The sequence below is a fragment of the Oncorhynchus gorbuscha genome, linkage group LG11 (assembly GCF_021184085.1).
Source record: "Oncorhynchus gorbuscha isolate QuinsamMale2020 ecotype Even-year linkage group LG11, OgorEven_v1.0, whole genome shotgun sequence".
NCBI lineage: Eukaryota > Metazoa > Chordata > Actinopteri > Salmoniformes > Salmonidae > Oncorhynchus > Oncorhynchus gorbuscha.
The window spans coordinates 23637865-23654177 of NC_060183.1; the positions used below are offsets into that span (position 1 = coordinate 23637865).

Consider the following 16313-nt stretch of genomic DNA (forward strand, 5'->3'; position numbering starts at 1 on the left):
TCGTGGAGAAGAAGTTTAAGAAAAGTTGAACTCATTGTGAATGCAGCCGGACGATTTTTGTTAGTTGGTGTGCCTAATTTGGTATTTTGTATGTCGTTTTCCCGCAATGTTTTTGTATTTTCTCATTCAATACTCCGTCCAACTGGTGGCGGTAATGCTCCATTAACATTGGATGCCAGCAGCAGTTAAATCCCATTGAAGAAGAACCATTTTTGTTCATGTGTTAAGGCAAGGAGGTAAGAATGTAAACAATCAATTTGGTAGCTTAACGTTAGAAACCCTGCAAATATTTGCAATGACATAGTTGCCCTTCAGTTTGGTAGTATTATCAGTCGGATGCTCGACGCTATTTATCTTCTATCAATCTTGTAGTTTGATCGCATTTGGTAAGTAACGTTACCGCGTGAACCAATTTAAACGTGTGCAGCTAGTTAGCTGATGGCTAACGTTAGCAGCTAGTTAACCTTGCTGTGATCAAATCGGTCAAAATGAAAATAAGTTGTCTTCTTGTGTGTAGCTAGCTACAGTAAGTATCTATGTCAATTGCTGGTGGTGTATTGCCATACATGTTTTGCCAAGTTACAGCACTCGCCGGCTACATCATCCGGCTAGAGGTAGCTACAGTAACTGGCAAGTGGCAACCTAGCCGAGTTTACGGAACTACATACGATAGAGTTGTGTGGGCTGGCTGGAGTCCGACTACGTCGAGTCGCTGTCAGTCGATACTTGTACAAATGTCAATTATTTAATGCTTTCCTTGTACCTATGTTTGTCCTTTGTAAATGCAAGCTTTTATTTGGTTGTTGTAGCCGAATAAACACAACTCCACGATTTGTGATGGAATTGAAATGCGACTAGTAGTGTGGACGGACTGGATCTCCGGCATCACATGAAATTATGTTTTAAATAAAAAACGATTGATTTCAGCACCCAAAGAATAGACCGCAATTAAGTAGAACAATGTCGTATAAAGTGTGGGCTATTTTGGGGGTATTAAAACCTGTAGTTTTTAATAAAAACTTAATTTTATGTGACATCGGAGATCCAGTCCGTCCAAACTAGTTGGTGCTCAACTCCATCATAAATAGTTGAGTTAAACCGGTTATGGGTGCTGAATTCCATCATAAATAGTTGAGTTAAAATGGTTATGGGTGCTGAATTCCATCATAAATAGTTGAGTTAAACCGGTTATGGGTGCTGAATTCCATCATAAATAGTTGAGTTAAACCGGTTATGGGTGCTGAATTCCATCATAAATAGTTGAGTTAAACCGGTTATGGGTGCTGAATTCCATCATAAATAGTTGAGTTAAACCGGTTATGGGTGCTGAATTCCATCGTTTCTGTACTTAAACATGTCGTGAATTTGAGAAACTCAGCCAGTGGCAACTTAGTCTGATTAATCAGGCTGTAATAGACAATTTAATTGGTGTGTGTGTATATATACAGTACCACTCTACAGTACCACTCTACAGTACCACCTACTCTTCAAGGGTTTTTCTTTATTTTTACTATTTTCTAAATTGTATAATAGTAGTAAAGACATCAAAACTATGAAATAACACATGGAATGTGTAGTAACCCAAAAAGTGTTAAACATTTATTTTTATTTTTTATTTTTTTACATTTTAGATTCTTCAAAGTAGCCTTGATGACAGCTTTGGACACTCTTGGCATTCTCTCAACCAGCTTCACCTGGAATGCTTTTCCAACAGTCTTGGCGTTCCCACATATGCCAAGCACTTGTTGGCTGCTTTTCCTTCACTGTGCGGTCCAACTCATCCCAAACCATCTCAATTTGGTTGAGGTCGGGTGATTGTGGAGGCCAGGTCATCTGATGTAGCACTCATCACTCTCCTTCTTGGTCAAATTGCCCTTACACAGCCTGGAGGTGTGTTGGGTCATTATCTTGTTGAAAAACAAATGATAGTCTCACTAAGCGCAAACCAGATGGGATGGTGTATCGCTGCAGAATGCTGTGGTAGGCATGCTGGTTAAGTATGCCTTGAAATCGAAATAAATCACTGACTGTCAAAGCACCCCATACCATCACACCTCCTCCATGCTTTACGGTGGGAACCACACACGCGGAGATCATCCATTCACCTACTCTGCGTCTCACAAAGACACGGCGGTTAGAACCAAAAATCGCAAATTTGTACTGATCATACCAAAGGACAGATTTCCACCGGTTTCATGTCCATTGCTTGTGTTTCTTGGCCCAAGCAAGTCTCTTCTTATTATTGGTGTCTTTTAGTGTGTTTTTTTCAGCAATTTGACTCCTCTGAACAGTTGAGATGTGTCAGTTACTTGAACTCTGAAGCATTTATTTGGGTTGCAATCGGAGGTTGGTAACTCTAATGAACTCTGCAGCAGAAGTAACTCTGGGTCTTCCTTTCCTGTGGCGGTCCTCATGAGAGCCAGTTTCATCATAGCATTTGATGGTTTTTGTGACTGCACTTGAAGAAACAAAGTTCTTGAAATTTTCCGCATTGACTGACCATGTCTTAAAATAATACTCTTTGCTTATTTGAGCTGTTCTTGCCATAATATGGACTTGGTCTTTTACTAAGTAGGGCTATCTTCTGTATACCACCCCTACCATGTCACAACACAACTGATTGGCTCAAATGCATTAAGAAGGAAAGAAATTCCACAAATGAACTTTTTAACAAGGCACACCTGTTAATTGAAATGCATTCCCATTGACTACCTTATGAAGCTGGTTGAGAGAATGCCACGATTGTGCAAAGCTGTCATCAAGGCAAAGGGTGGCACCTTTGAAGAATCTCAAATATAAAATATATTTTGATTTGTTTATAACACTTTTTGGTTACTAGATGTTTCCACATGTTATTTCATAGTTTTTATGTCTTCACTATTATTCTACAATGTATAAAATAGTAACATTAAAGAAAACCCCAGGAATGATTAGGTGTGTCCAAACTTTTGACTGGTATGTTATATAGCCTGATATGTTTTGTGTGCAAAGTCATATAAATGACCGGTTGTCTGTGCAGTTTGTCCTTCTGCTGCTTGAAATTTGAGACAAAATATCCTCAGGAAAGTATGGTTTACCCAACTTTTTATAGCGCCAGTAGGTATGTGTTAGGCAGCTAGGTAAAATGTGTTTTATATTGGATATTCAGATTTAAATCTTCAAATGTGTGGATTGTTCTATATCCTCACCTGATTCAGAATATAAAATGTTCACTGTCATGGCATGCTTTACAAATGTCTCATTCTGTATATAATATACCAATTTGTTGTGCATTAGATAAATTCAAGCTAAATGTAGCCTGTCACCCTTGATCAATTTGATTATCTTGTCAAAGCTCTCAGAGCATCCTGTCCAAGTAGCAATAACACTGTAATGTTCTGATCATGTTATAGATTAAGCTGTCACCATGACTCGAGATATAGTGATTGGAGATGAACTACCTGACTGGGTGGGAGCCAAGGAGTTCTACCAGAAATATGACCCGAAAGAGGTGATTGGCAGGTGAGTTACTAAGTCACACTTCACACAAGAATAGATCCTAAGCACATTATAGTCCAGCGGCTAAGCGTCACATTTTAGGGGGACACGACCTAAGACGTGTTCTGGGCTATAGTGCCATCACAGATTTTGTCACATGGTCATATCTCCATAAGTAATAGGTAGACACAGCTCAGTGATGGCTTACAATGTTTGAGATGGTGTTGAGAACACAATAAAAGCATTGCGGTTCTTGAAGCACGCAGACTGATGCGCCTGGCACCTACTATCATACACCATTTTAAAGGCATTTATATATTTAGTCTTGCCCATACACCCTCTGAATGGCACACACATACAATCCATGTTTTAATTGTCTCAATTGCTTAAAAATCCTTCTTTAACCTGTTACCTCCCCTTCATCTACACTAATTGAAGTGGATTTAACAAGTCAATAAGGGATCATAGCTTTCACTTGGATTCACCTGGTCAGTCTATGTCATGGAAAGAGCAGGTGTTGTGTAGACAATGATTATGGATGAAGACTGAATAAAATAACCATCATAACAATTGTAACATACATTTTAGAAAATATTAAGTAAATATATCCAATAAACCCAATTACAGTAGTGTAATTGTGTTTCTACCTTAATCCGTAGAGCAAAGTGCTCTGGCTCAGTGCGTCATTTCAGATAAGCCTAGGGTATGGCAAAGTGTATACATTAAGTTTATTTACTGCACTGCAAAAACAAGCAGAATTGACTCCAGCCATTATCACCTTGCTGTAGCTTATTTCACCTCATTCTCCAAACACGTCATACAAGAATTAGCTGCCATGCACTAGCTCAGCACTGGGATTAACACTCTAGTTTAGTTTAATGTCAAACAGCAGTTGCCTAGGCTAGCAGTTGCTTAGCCAAAGCCGTCAACTGCAGCCATATCTGCACTGTTTTGAGAAAAACTTGCGCTGATCCCTATGATATGTATCCTTTAAAATGTATGCAGAATAGTGGTCAAAAGGTGCCCTCAAATTGCCATTTTGTAATGCACAGCCCCAAATGCTGACTTACAATGTTCAAGGGGGGGCTGTGACGACATTTTAAAGGATACATATCTGGCATACTTGGGCCATTTTCTTGTGTTCTCCATACTACCTCAAGCATTTTAAGCCATCATTGGCCTTTATGTACCAATTATTTATGACATATGGCCATGTGAATCCTGTCCATTGGAGCTGGTTAGCAGCCATTTTGCAAAACTGGTGCCCTAGAGTAAAATAAGTTCAATCTGCATTGGCACGATAGCTATAACGTCATTATTTAGACCTTTACTTGCTGTTTGTAAAGGTTGAATGGTCTCACAAAGGCATTTAGTTCAAATGGTTTCTCTTTCTGTCGACTCTGTTTTGACATCTCACATCGTGCTTTTCATTCGCTGAAGCCTTATTCAATTACACCTAACATGCCAATCAGCGCTTTGTGGGTTTAAGCACCACAGTTCTATATACAGTGCATTTGTAAAGTATTCAGACCCCCTTGACTATTTCCTCATTAATCTACACTAAATAACCCATAATAACAAAGCGAAAACAGGTTTTTAGAACCTTACATAAGTATTCACCCTTTGCTATGAGACTTGAAATTGAGCTCAGGTGCATCGATTCCATTGATCATCCTTGAGATGTTTCTACAACTTGATTGGAGTCCACCTGTGGTAAATTCAATTAATTGGACATGATTTGGAAAGGCACACACCTGTCTATATAAAGTCCCACAGTTGACAGTGCATGTCAGAGCAAAAACCAAGCCATTAGGTCGAAGGAATTGTCCATAGAACTCCGAGACAGGAGCCTCTCTGTGTTGAGGCAGAGATCTGGGGAAGGGTACCAAAACATTTCTGCAGCATTGAAAGTCCCCAAGAGCACAGTGGCCTCCATCATTCTTAAATGTTAAATGGAAGAAGTTTGGACTCTTCCTAGAGCTGGCCGACCGGCCAAACTGAGCAATCGGCGGATCAGGTCTTTATGGTGGAGTGGCCAGATGGAAGCCACTCCTCAGTAAAAGGCACATGACAGCCTGCTTGAAGTTTGTCAAAAGGCACCTAAATGACTCTGACCATGAGGAACAAGATTCTCTGGTCTGATGAAAATAAGATTGAACTCTGGCCTGAATGCCAAGTGTCACGTCTGGAGGAAACCTGGCACCAACCCTACGGGGAAGCATGGCGGTCGTAGCATCATGCTGTGGGGATGTTTTTCAGTGGCAGGGACTGGGAGACTAGTCAGGATCGAAGGAAAGATGAACGGAGCAAAGTACAGAGAGAGATCCTTGGTGAAAACCTGCTCCAGGGCACTCGGGACCTCCGACTGGGGTGACGGTTCACCTTCCAACAGGACAAAAACCCTAAACACACAGCCAAGACAACACAGGACTGGCTTTGGGAAAGGTCTCTGAATGTCCTTGAGTGGCCCGGACTTGAAAACCGATTTTAAATCAACAGAGACATTTTTATGTGTTCTGGAAAACAACCTGGTTTTACCTGCATTCCATACTAATTTCAGTTCAATAAAGGTTTGTTGTAAAGCATTAAGACAGGCTGCAGTTCAGAAAGAGCCTGGTTAACCACGGGGGGCAATAGCATACACAACATTATCATCAGCATACAAGTGCAGGGAACTTTTTTTTTTAACAGACAAACTCATATTGTTAATGTAATTAGTGAATAGTACTGGACCAAGAATTGACCCCTGTGGGACACTTTTTTTGTTTGTTGTTATGTCCAATTTAACACCATCAGCGGATTTACACTGAGTTCTATTTGTTATATACAGTCAATTTACACGGAGCCCGGGCTAAGCCAATTGATGAAAGCCTCTAAATTTGCAGTGAGTGATCAATAGTATCGATGGCCTTCGACAAGTCAATGAAGACGGCAGCACAATGTTGCCGTTTATCCATACAATTAACCACATAACGTATGACCAGGGATACAGCAGAGATTGTGCTGTGACCTGGTCTCAAACCTGACTGATTTTACATTTATAATATATTTCATATATATCAGCTGAGATTGAATCAAGTGTTCTAATATTTCAGTTTGGCAATAACGTTTTTAAATAGGGTGAGTTATTAAGGTCATAAGGGTCACCACCTTTACATGAGCCGCCTTCCAGACCCTGGGGATAGTACCAGATAAAAAATGTGTCAATTATTCCGCAATCGGGGGCCCAGTGCCTCAGTGGAGGCGAATATAAGCCTTGTGACATTTGAACACAAAATGTCTCACAGAATTGACCTATCAAGCATAAATGTTAATGTGTATTTTTGTGTAAACAAAAAATTACAATGTTCTAAGCAATACTACTTTGAAGTAATGGAACAACAACTTGCGTTATGGATGTGACGGAAATGGACAGACATTTTTGGGAGAACAGACACATCGGCAAGTCTGAATCTCAGTCTTAGGGTAACATATTAACAGACGCTTTGAATGGAAGGCTTGGCTACACACAAAAACAATGATGAAAATATGAGGCCATGTACAAAAAAAATAAAGATTTCAAGACTAAATGCTGATTTATACTACGCGTGTGTTTGTAAATTCAATCTGCGCTCTGGCCGTTCGTAAACTCAGAGCGTTGTCAGATTGTCTGTAAATTCAGAGCGCACACTGGTCGAGGAGTAGGGTTGATCCGAGCGTTCTGATCTAACTGTCTAACGTTGGCTAGCTTACTAACTACTTCCGGATACAAATGAGAGAACAGCTCACTCTGACCATTTTACTCGCCCTGCAGAGCTGGTTAGGCTATTGTTATGTTATCCAGAGCGTTGGTGATTGTAACTGTGCTGCTGGCAACAATTTAATTACGTTTTTTTTTTGCCAACGTTTACTGACCGGTGTTGTTTGTTTGTAAATTTGTCAGTTATTCTGCGCTCTGAATCTGAAATTAGAGTAGATTGCCAGAGCGAATTTACCAGCTATGTCTATTGACAGTTGTCGCAGTGACATAATGAACATTCTATTGAAATGGTTACTTGCATAGTGGAGCCTTTTCTTTAGACATGTAGCTAGCTAGTTAGTTAAACAATGAACCATAGTCCCAACTCATATGGTTACTACCCTGCATGAATCTGCAGGTAACTAACCAACCAGGATCAAAGTTTGTTAGCCAGCTAACATTAGGCTATAACTAGCAATGCAAATGGCTCTGAGGTATGAATAAAATATTACTACACAGATCATATCATACACAATGTTAGCTAGCTAACAGTGCGCTTGTACTTAAAATGAAAACTATTTAATGACAAAATTAGAAACCTGTAAATGTAGTTAGCTAGACTATCTTATCCGTATTCATGGATGGATGATTCTCCCTCTGTCATGGATTCCATTGTTGCCCTTAGTTTGAAGATGTAATCCAGAGACAGGTGATTTATACAACAGCCTTCCGTGTGTTCTCTTTTCGACTCACTCTGCATATTTGCAATCAAACGCCAGAATTTTCTCCATATCTTTAGCTATCATACTGATTCCACTGGGTATTTCACTGAATTTAATGCCAGACCAATCCAAGCTCATCTCTCGGCATGTCCAGCCCATCCATTATCTCAGCCACTCATGGCTAACGGGAAGGTTCTTGACTTTTTCCATGGCTAAACCAACTAGGCTCTTTGATTTAACAATTATATTTGTATTTACAGATGGCATATAAGTTTGTTATTACGGCATGTTAAAGTTCACATGTTCCAGAATGCATTTCTGCCCAAAAAAAAACGTGCAACATACACCTAGTTTCCTGAAACTAGTCACATACACATATATATATATTGTGTATGTGTGTGTGTGTGTGTGTGTGTGTGTGTGTGTGTGTGTGTGTGTGTGTGTGTGTGTGTGTGTGTGTGTGTGTGTGTGTGTGTGTGTGTGTGTGTGTGTGTGTGTGTGTGTGTGTGTGTGTAGTTTAATGTACCACTGGTGGACTCCAAGTTGTAGAAACATGTAAAGAATGATCAATGGAAACAGGATGCACTTGAGCTCAATTTTGAGTCTCATAACAAAGGGTCTGAATACTTATGTAAATAAGGTATATTTTAATATATATATGCAAACACTTCTAAAAACTGTTTTCACTTTGTCATTATGGGCTATTGCGTGTAGATTGAGGATTTATACTTGTTTTCATCTATTTTAGAATAAGGTTGTAACGTAACCACATGTGGGAAAAGGGAAGGAGTCTGAATACTTTCCGAATGCACTGTACAGTGGGGCAAAAAAATATTTAGTCAGCCACCAATTGTGCAAGTTCTCCCACTTAAAAAGATGAGAGAGGCCTGTAATTTTCAGCTGAACTGAAACAGTTTTGAGAAGAGGAATGGTCCAAAATTCTTCCTGACCGTTGTGCAGATCTGATCTGCAACTACAGAAAACTTTTGTTGGAGGTTATTGCTGCCAAAGGAGGGTCAACCAGTTATTAAATCCAAGGGTTCACATACTTTTTCCACCCTGCACTGTGAATGTTTACATGGTTTGTTCAATAAAGACACGAAAACGTATTGTTTGAGTGTTATATTAGTTTAAACAGACTGTTTGTCTATTGGTGGGAATTATAATTGGATTTGATCTTCATCTATGACCAATTTTATGCAGAAATCCAGGTATTTCCAAAGGGTTCACATACTTGACAGAGTGAAAAGAAGGAAGCTTCTACAGAATAAAAAAAACATGCATCCTGTTTGCAACAAGGCACTAAAGTAATACCGCAAAGAATGTAACGAAGCAATTCACTTTTTGTCCTGAATACAAAGTGTTATGTTTGGGGAAAATCCAATACAACACATTACTGAGTACCACTCTCCATATTTCCAAGCATAGTGGTGGCTGCATCATGTTATGGGTATTCTTGTAATCGTTAAGACTACTGCGCCATTCGGGAGCCCTAAGGCACTGCATCTCAGTGCAAGAGGCGTAACTACATTTCCTGGTTCGAATCCAGGCTGTTTAACATCTGGCATTGTCCGTGTTTGGCCGGGGTAGGCCGTCATTGTAAATAATAATTAGTTCTTAACTGACTTGCCTAGTTAAATAAATAAAAAAGGGACTGGAGTTTTTCAGGATTAAAAAAAACATCTAATGGTTAAGCACAGTCAAAATCCTAGAAAAAACCTGGTTCAGTCTGCTTTCCACCAGACACTGGGAGATGAATTCCCCTTTCAGCATGACAATAACCTAAAACACAACACCAAATCTACACTGTGGTTGCTTACCAAGAAGACGGTTATTGTTCCTGAGTAGCCGAGTTACACTTTTGACATAAATCTACTTGAAAATCTATGGCAAGACCTGAAAATGGTTCTTGCAACCAATTTGACAGAGCTTGAAGAATTTTGAAAAGAATAATGGTCAAATGTTGCACAATCCAGGTGTGGAAAGCTCTTAGACTTACCCAGAAAGACTCACAGCTGTAACTGATGCCAAAGGTGCTTCTACAAAGTATAAACTCGGTGTGTGAATATGTATGTATATTAGATATTTCTGTATTTCATTTTCAATAAATTAGCAACAATTTCTAAAAACATGTTTTCACTTTGTCATTACGGGTTAGTGTGTGTAGATGGGTGAGAGGAAACAAATCTATTTAATACATTTAGATTTCAGGCTTTAACACAACAAAATGTGGAGTAAGTCAGGGGGTATGAATACTTTCTGAAGGCACTGTAGTTTAATATTGTTCATGATACCATGCCTTGTTTTTAGGAATTGACTGATTTTATGTCAATGCTAATGTGACTAAAAATGCACTAACTAGCTAACCTGTTAAGATGTATTTGATAGACCACAAATGCTCATTGCAAATGTATTTATGTTTTCAATAAACATTGGAGACTAAATATTGTTTACATGTTGTCAACATTCTAAGCCAACCCTGTCTGTTTTGCCCCATAGTTGCGCATGCGTCGGTTCTGTTGCTAAACAATCAACCCGTCTATGAAGCTGGTTTGCAGCCATTTTGGAAATGGCTGCCAGGGGGGAATGGACAAAATCTGTGTTGGGACTATAGCCAAAAATACTTATTTAGACATGCCTAGCTAGCTGTGTGTGAAATTTGGTGCCTCTATCACAAAAGCCATTTTTTTTTCTCCCTTAGTCAGGAGTACTTTTCAGTTGCCCGAAGATTATGATCACTCGCCCAGAAAATGTAGCTGTTTACAAACAGCAATGCCATAACTTGTCTGTCTTTTACTTAAAAATTCTGCATTTATTGTGCAATTTGGTTGTTTTCAGGAAACAATTCTGATAATAATTGCCCCATGTGGCAAACACAGATCAGGCTCATCTGGCCTGACTACTCAGCCAATTTGAATTGACACTTTACGATATCTATTTCTTTGTCCTTGCAGAGGTGTGAGTAGTGTGGTGCGCAGATGTGTGCACAAGCACACAGGGCAGGAGTTGGCAGTGAAGATTATAGAGATCACAGCTGAGAAGATGACCGCACAGCAGCTGGAAGAGGTGAAGAGCTCCACACTGAAGGAGATCCAGGTTCTTAACATGGTCAAAGGACACTCCTCTATCAGTGAGTTTGTACTACCTTCACCAATGTACCGAAGGGCATTAAAATAGCTTACTTGTGTCTCTTGAAATGCAATATGCTAATGATATACTTTTATTTCTCTTTCTCCAAGTCACTCTCATTGATTCCTATGAGTCAACAACCTTCATATTTTTGGTATTTGACCTGTAAGTATGCATTTATATAGCCTAATATATTATTACATGTGTAGCTGTGTTTTGTGATGCGTTTGAACTATCCTGTCTTTTCGTAGTCTTCGACCTACTCAAGTTTTCTATCGTTATTGTTCCTTTTGCAGCATGAGGAGTGGAGAGCTTTTCGACTACCTGACAGAGAAGGTCACTCTCAGTGAGAAGGAAACTAGGTGAGTGTCTAGATTTTGGTCCGTTATAACCCAAGCCAGAAATGCACTCCAGATCTTCTCAATTTCTCTCTCTCCCTCTCTCTCCACCTCTCTCTCAGGTGTATGATGCGATGTCTCCTGGAAGCTGTCCAGTACCTCCATTCCCTCAACATAGTTCACCGGGACCTGAAACCTGAAAACATTCTGCTGGATGACCAGGGACACATCAAACTCTCTGACTTTGGATTCTCTGTCCAGCTTCAGCCAGGCAAGAATCTGAGAGGTGAGAGGGAAGAATGAAATGAACTCGCTGCATTTTGGATTTACTCTCATCAACAAAATAAAAAGTTGAAGACAAAATCCATTAATTGCCCACATAGCTCAAATGTGTAATTGCTTTCTTTGTTCTCTCCAAACGGCTAGAGCTTTGTGGGACACCAGGTTATTTGGCCCCTGAAATCCTGAAATGCTCCATGGATGAGACGCATCAGGGATATGGGAAGGAAGTTGACCTGTAAGTCTTAAAATGATCACTTTCAGTAATCAGATAGTCCTAAGAACATTTTGTTATTTATAATATAAGAGCACCAAACTATTTTATGAATCCGTGAAGATTCTGTTCCTGACACTGTATCTGGTTTTCTGTGTTAGCTGGGCGTGTGGGGTGATTCTGTTCACCCTGTTGGCTGGCTCTCCACCCTTCTGGCACCGCAAACAGCTGCTGATGCTCAGAATGATCATGGAGGGCCGTTACCAGTTCAGCTCCCCAGAGTGGGATGACCGGTCTGACACCGTCAAAGATCTGGTGAGACCTCATCCTGTCTCTATTTCCGATCTATGATTCGTGGGCTGATTTTTGTATATTTCAAGGTGGATTTTAATACCATCTGTCATCAAAGAATATGTTGAATATGAACATTGAAACACTTTCTCCGACTGGCATTGTTTTAGGACTTCTCTCTTGTTCTCTCTTTCACAACTGTTAGATTACCAGGTTGCTGGTGGTGGACCCAATTGTCCGTCTCAACGCTGAACAAGCCTTGGCTCATTCCTTCTTTAGGCAGTACCAAAGGGACGAGATGCGTCACTTCAGTCCCCGGAAGACATTCAGGGTAAGTTTCGATGTATTTTGTGTTATTTGGCTCCGGTGACCGTAAAATGAACCGCTGAGCCAGAATTAGATTTCCGTTGCATCCAATTGGATTCGTGCTTTGACTGGAAGATGGGGATCTTCTGGGATGTTGTGAAGTATTAATGTGTCTGTTTTAATTCACGTCCCTTTCCATGTTCCTGTAGGTACTGATCCTGAGTGTGCTAGCCTGTATCCGCATGTACTGTCGCTACCGCAGAGCCAGGCCACTGACGCGGGAGGTCCTGGCCAGAGACCCCTACTCCTTGAAGGGAGTGCGCAAACTAATCGACGGCTGCGCCTTCAGGATCTATGGACACTGGGTTAAGAAAGGGGAGCAGCAAAACAGGGCTGCCCTCTTCCAGAATACGGCTAAAATAATGCTTCTTGGTTTAGAGGACTTTGAAACTTAAAAGATCATACTTGTTCTAGTAACCGCATTAGCTTTATGTAGTTTAACAGTTTTGACATTTTGGTGTGCATATTTTTTCTTTGTGAATGCTAGGTCTCGTTACATAGGATGAGGAATTTATGGTCAGTGACATGTTTGCCTTAATGCGAATAATGGCTCATTATTATTTATGGTTAAGTGGAATTTGAGATCGTTGTGGATCCAGAGATGAGAATTTTGTGTTAATTTTTAGGGTCCAAGAGAGTGCTTTTTGAGACTACTCAAATCCGCTGGCAATGGTTTTAGGAAGCAAAAGTGACAAAGCCACTTCAATGCACTATATTGTACACATAGGGCAAAAAAGGTGAACATATATCCATACCGATGGTGCAGTTAATGCTTGAAAAAGTTTTTTTATTTTTTAATGCTATGACATCCTCTATTGAGTTGACATAACATAATTATTTTCATTGTTTACTTCTATTTGCTACCTAAACCTGTATTTTATCAATCATATATTCTTACTGAATCTAAAATAACATAGCGGAAAGTTAGTGATTGCAGAAGAAACATTAAACATTCCAAATATAGTTTTCCAATTTCCACTGATAGTTTGAGTTCAGGGTATAGGAAATGACGAAATAACTGTTACCCCAGTCAGATTAGTTTCCTTTCTGTGTTTCGTGTTTAGTGCAATACGACAATTATTGTAACCAATAGCATTCCTTTTCAGTCCAGTTTGAGATTTACTCAACTAAGTGTTCCTTTGCCTGAATTAAAATGGCATTCCTCAATAAGTGGTGTACAATAATGTTACAACTGTGAAAGACCAATGTTTTATTGATAATGAAAGTAACCGATTTACTTTGTAATATTTGTGTGTTGATTTTGTGTTTAAAGGAGTTAACAAAAACATGATTACGCAATCAACCTCTTTACTGACAGACACCCACAAATAACCTATATCTCAAATTTGACTAACGTGTTTTAGTGCAAAGAACAGAATGAAATGCATAGATAAAAATCAGGCTTTGATGTTTACTTTTTGCCTTGGAGATTGGTCTCCAGTGAAGTCAGTGCGCTATTTAGCCGATCTGCACTTTCCTTCAATCGTTGCTCTAGTTGCCTTGACATATGTATCATCTCCTCTCTCATTTCCTGTTGTATTATCGTCCTCAACTCTGACTTGGGCGATGGATCTAATAGAGAAAAGAGACACTTTTACAAACAGGAAATTTCACAAGTTGCAACTGAAGTGTCGATATTTAGAACCAGGCGTGTTACAACACAATTTCTCTAGTCTATACAGGTGCCTTGCATGAGCAACCATGTAATACCTGTATTAGCCATCTCTGGACCTGTGTTCATTGCTTCAATGGGCTGCTCCCCTTCTGCCGCCTCTGGTTCGTTTTCCTTCTTGCCGTTCCCATCTGGTGCACGCAGATAAAACATTAATTCATACTGTTCCTCTGATCACATGGGTATGGTGGATATTTCAGAGCTTGCGCAATAACACCGACCTGATGATACTGCGTCAGTCTCAGTGACAGGGTCTTCGTCTGGCATGCCAGAGTAGGAAAAAGACAGATCCAATCTAACCTAAGAGCAAAACACTAACTTCAAGTCACAGTTTAGCCCCATAAAAACAATGTGTGTGTTTATTTAGAAAAATATATGGCTCCCAGATATCTAATGTGTGGAGATTACCTGAGGGGTGAATATGTACTTGTACAGATTGTAATGTCTAAAATAGTTGTTAAGGAGATACTTCAAGATCTGGGTCACGTCCTCAGAGCTGAACAGGCTGATACTGAAGGGAGGCCTCTGTGGCAGGTAGAAAACAATAGAATAATGTTGAAATGTAAGAGCTTGTCCATGAAAATGTCCAAAACACAAGACTGAATTACAATTCATACATTGGTGAGATTGTGAAGTAAATAGAACATGTGGGAATAAACAGTATTGCCTCTTCGGATACACAAACTCACCCTGACAGAGTGACAGAGCAGAAGTTCACTGCAGTATGCATAGCAACGGCTCATATTGTTGAGTGGAGTTTCTGAACAAAGAAACGCAAAGTTATTAACATTGCAGAGTCAATGCTGCTGACATAAAACTGTCTTCCTCTTACTAAAAGAGCACAAGACCAAACTATGAGCAGTAGCCCATTACCAGTGTTAGCCTGATGCATGCTCTTGACGATGGAGAGGAGGACAGATGTCTGCTCCCTGTTGAAGTTGCTCTCTCTACAGAACAGCACTGTGTGGACATAAAGCTCCAGCAGGACTCCCCTCCTCGGCTCAGGAATGTTTACTCCCAGCACACGGCATAGAGTTCTGAGTAAAAAGTAACCAGTTAACCACAATGTCAGGGATTTTGTGTGTGTGTGGCCACAAACAAGGATAGAGACCTCTCTAGCTCTGGTATGGCCTTGGTGTTTTCAATTTCCTCCATGTCACTGTAGCTTACATCTGCCCTGTGAACACACACAAATAGAGGATTTCAATCGAATTGTAAGCCTATAACGTTAGTTTGCAGAAAAATATTGAATACGGCTGTACGTGCCCCTCTACCATAGCAATACTTTTGGGTTCAGGGGGTCAGGTTCCTATAAAAGAAAGTACTCAATTAATTAAGATGTATCTACAATATAGCAATAGAAGAAAAAATGCCCCCAATTGAGTAGCAATGAATTCGGGGCATACAGCTACATTAACAGTTAGCTAGCTTGCTACTGTACCTAGAAAGCTAAATGGCCAAGCTCTCAGTTGACAGCTAGCTAGCTAGCAAAGCTAACATTAGTTGGTCAGACCCTCTCTTACCTTTATTTTCCCAGCCAAAATCATTTCTCTGGTTAAATATACATTAATAGATTTTAAACTAATTTGCATCAGCAAAAAAATGCTAGATGACACTTTTTTTGTTTACTCTAACGTGTCCTAGCAACACCGTTTTTTTTTTTTCCGGTGGCGCACCAACAGTAAAGATTTCCCAATGCATTGCGCGCACAGTATAATAAACTCAAGCCCCCTCATAATACATTCAAGCACAAAAGGTTGAAATAAATACTTTTCGCTGCTTCTGTGCTGTAGCAATATAATTCGTTTGAAGTCTCATAGAAATAGAAGACCAATAGCCTATAAGGGATGTCTTTGCTTCATTATAGCAAATTAATAATAGGCTACAATCAATTAATATGCCTACTTTTCGTATAGATGTATGTGAAATAAGTTATATATCAAATGCATGACACATTATGCAAGTTCTTTTTAATGCATTTATGTTTCTTCTTACACATTAAACATGACTCTTTCAATGACTCAATGTTATTTGTCACTGGTCAGCTCTGTCACCACTCACCAGTCCATACTGCATGTGCTATGCCATGGAGTTTAAGAACATTATC

At 39.8% G+C, this 16313-nt stretch overlaps 2 protein-coding genes across 7 annotated transcripts; one reads left to right on the forward strand and one right to left on the reverse strand.

Annotated features, from left to right (window-relative positions):
- Positions 1–10: 10 nt before the first annotated feature.
- Positions 11–16231, forward strand: phkg2 (phosphorylase kinase, gamma 2 (testis)). 4 transcript variants are annotated; one of them, XM_046369022.1, is made up of 10 exons: positions 11–236; positions 3393–3501; positions 10872–11047; positions 11157–11211; positions 11343–11408; positions 11507–11670; positions 11811–11901; positions 12039–12192; positions 12374–12499; positions 12684–16231. In XM_046369022.1, the coding sequence occupies exons 2-10, from the start codon at positions 3407–3409 to the stop codon at positions 12927–12929; spliced, it is 1173 nt and encodes a 390-aa protein (XP_046224978.1). In that variant the 5' UTR covers positions 11–236; positions 3393–3406; the 3' UTR covers positions 12930–16231. The 4 variants fall into 4 exon arrangements, with proteins under 4 accessions (XP_046224978.1, XP_046224977.1, XP_046224980.1 ...); XM_046369021.1 differs by lacking the exon at positions 11–236 and adding an exon at positions 243–386; XM_046369024.1 differs by lacking the exon at positions 11–236 and adding an exon at positions 2907–2955.
- On the reverse strand, positions 13296–15907 carry ccdc189 (coiled-coil domain containing 189). Of its 3 annotated transcripts, none has more exons than XM_046369028.1 (9): positions 15730–15907; positions 15492–15515; positions 15318–15383; positions 15080–15243; positions 14896–14966; positions 14615–14731; positions 14428–14506; positions 14245–14337; positions 13296–14106 (listed from the first exon to the last, which is right to left on the reverse strand). In XM_046369028.1, exons 3-9 carry the CDS (start codon positions 15359–15361, stop codon positions 13946–13948), a joined length of 729 nt encoding a protein of 242 aa, XP_046224984.1. In that variant the 5' UTR covers positions 15362–15383; positions 15492–15515; positions 15730–15907; the 3' UTR covers positions 13296–13945. The 3 variants fall into 3 exon arrangements, with proteins under 3 accessions (XP_046224984.1, XP_046224982.1, XP_046224983.1); XM_046369026.1 differs by having other exon boundaries at positions 15481–15515; XM_046369027.1 differs by lacking the exon at positions 15492–15515.
- Positions 16232–16313: the final 82 nt, after the last annotated feature.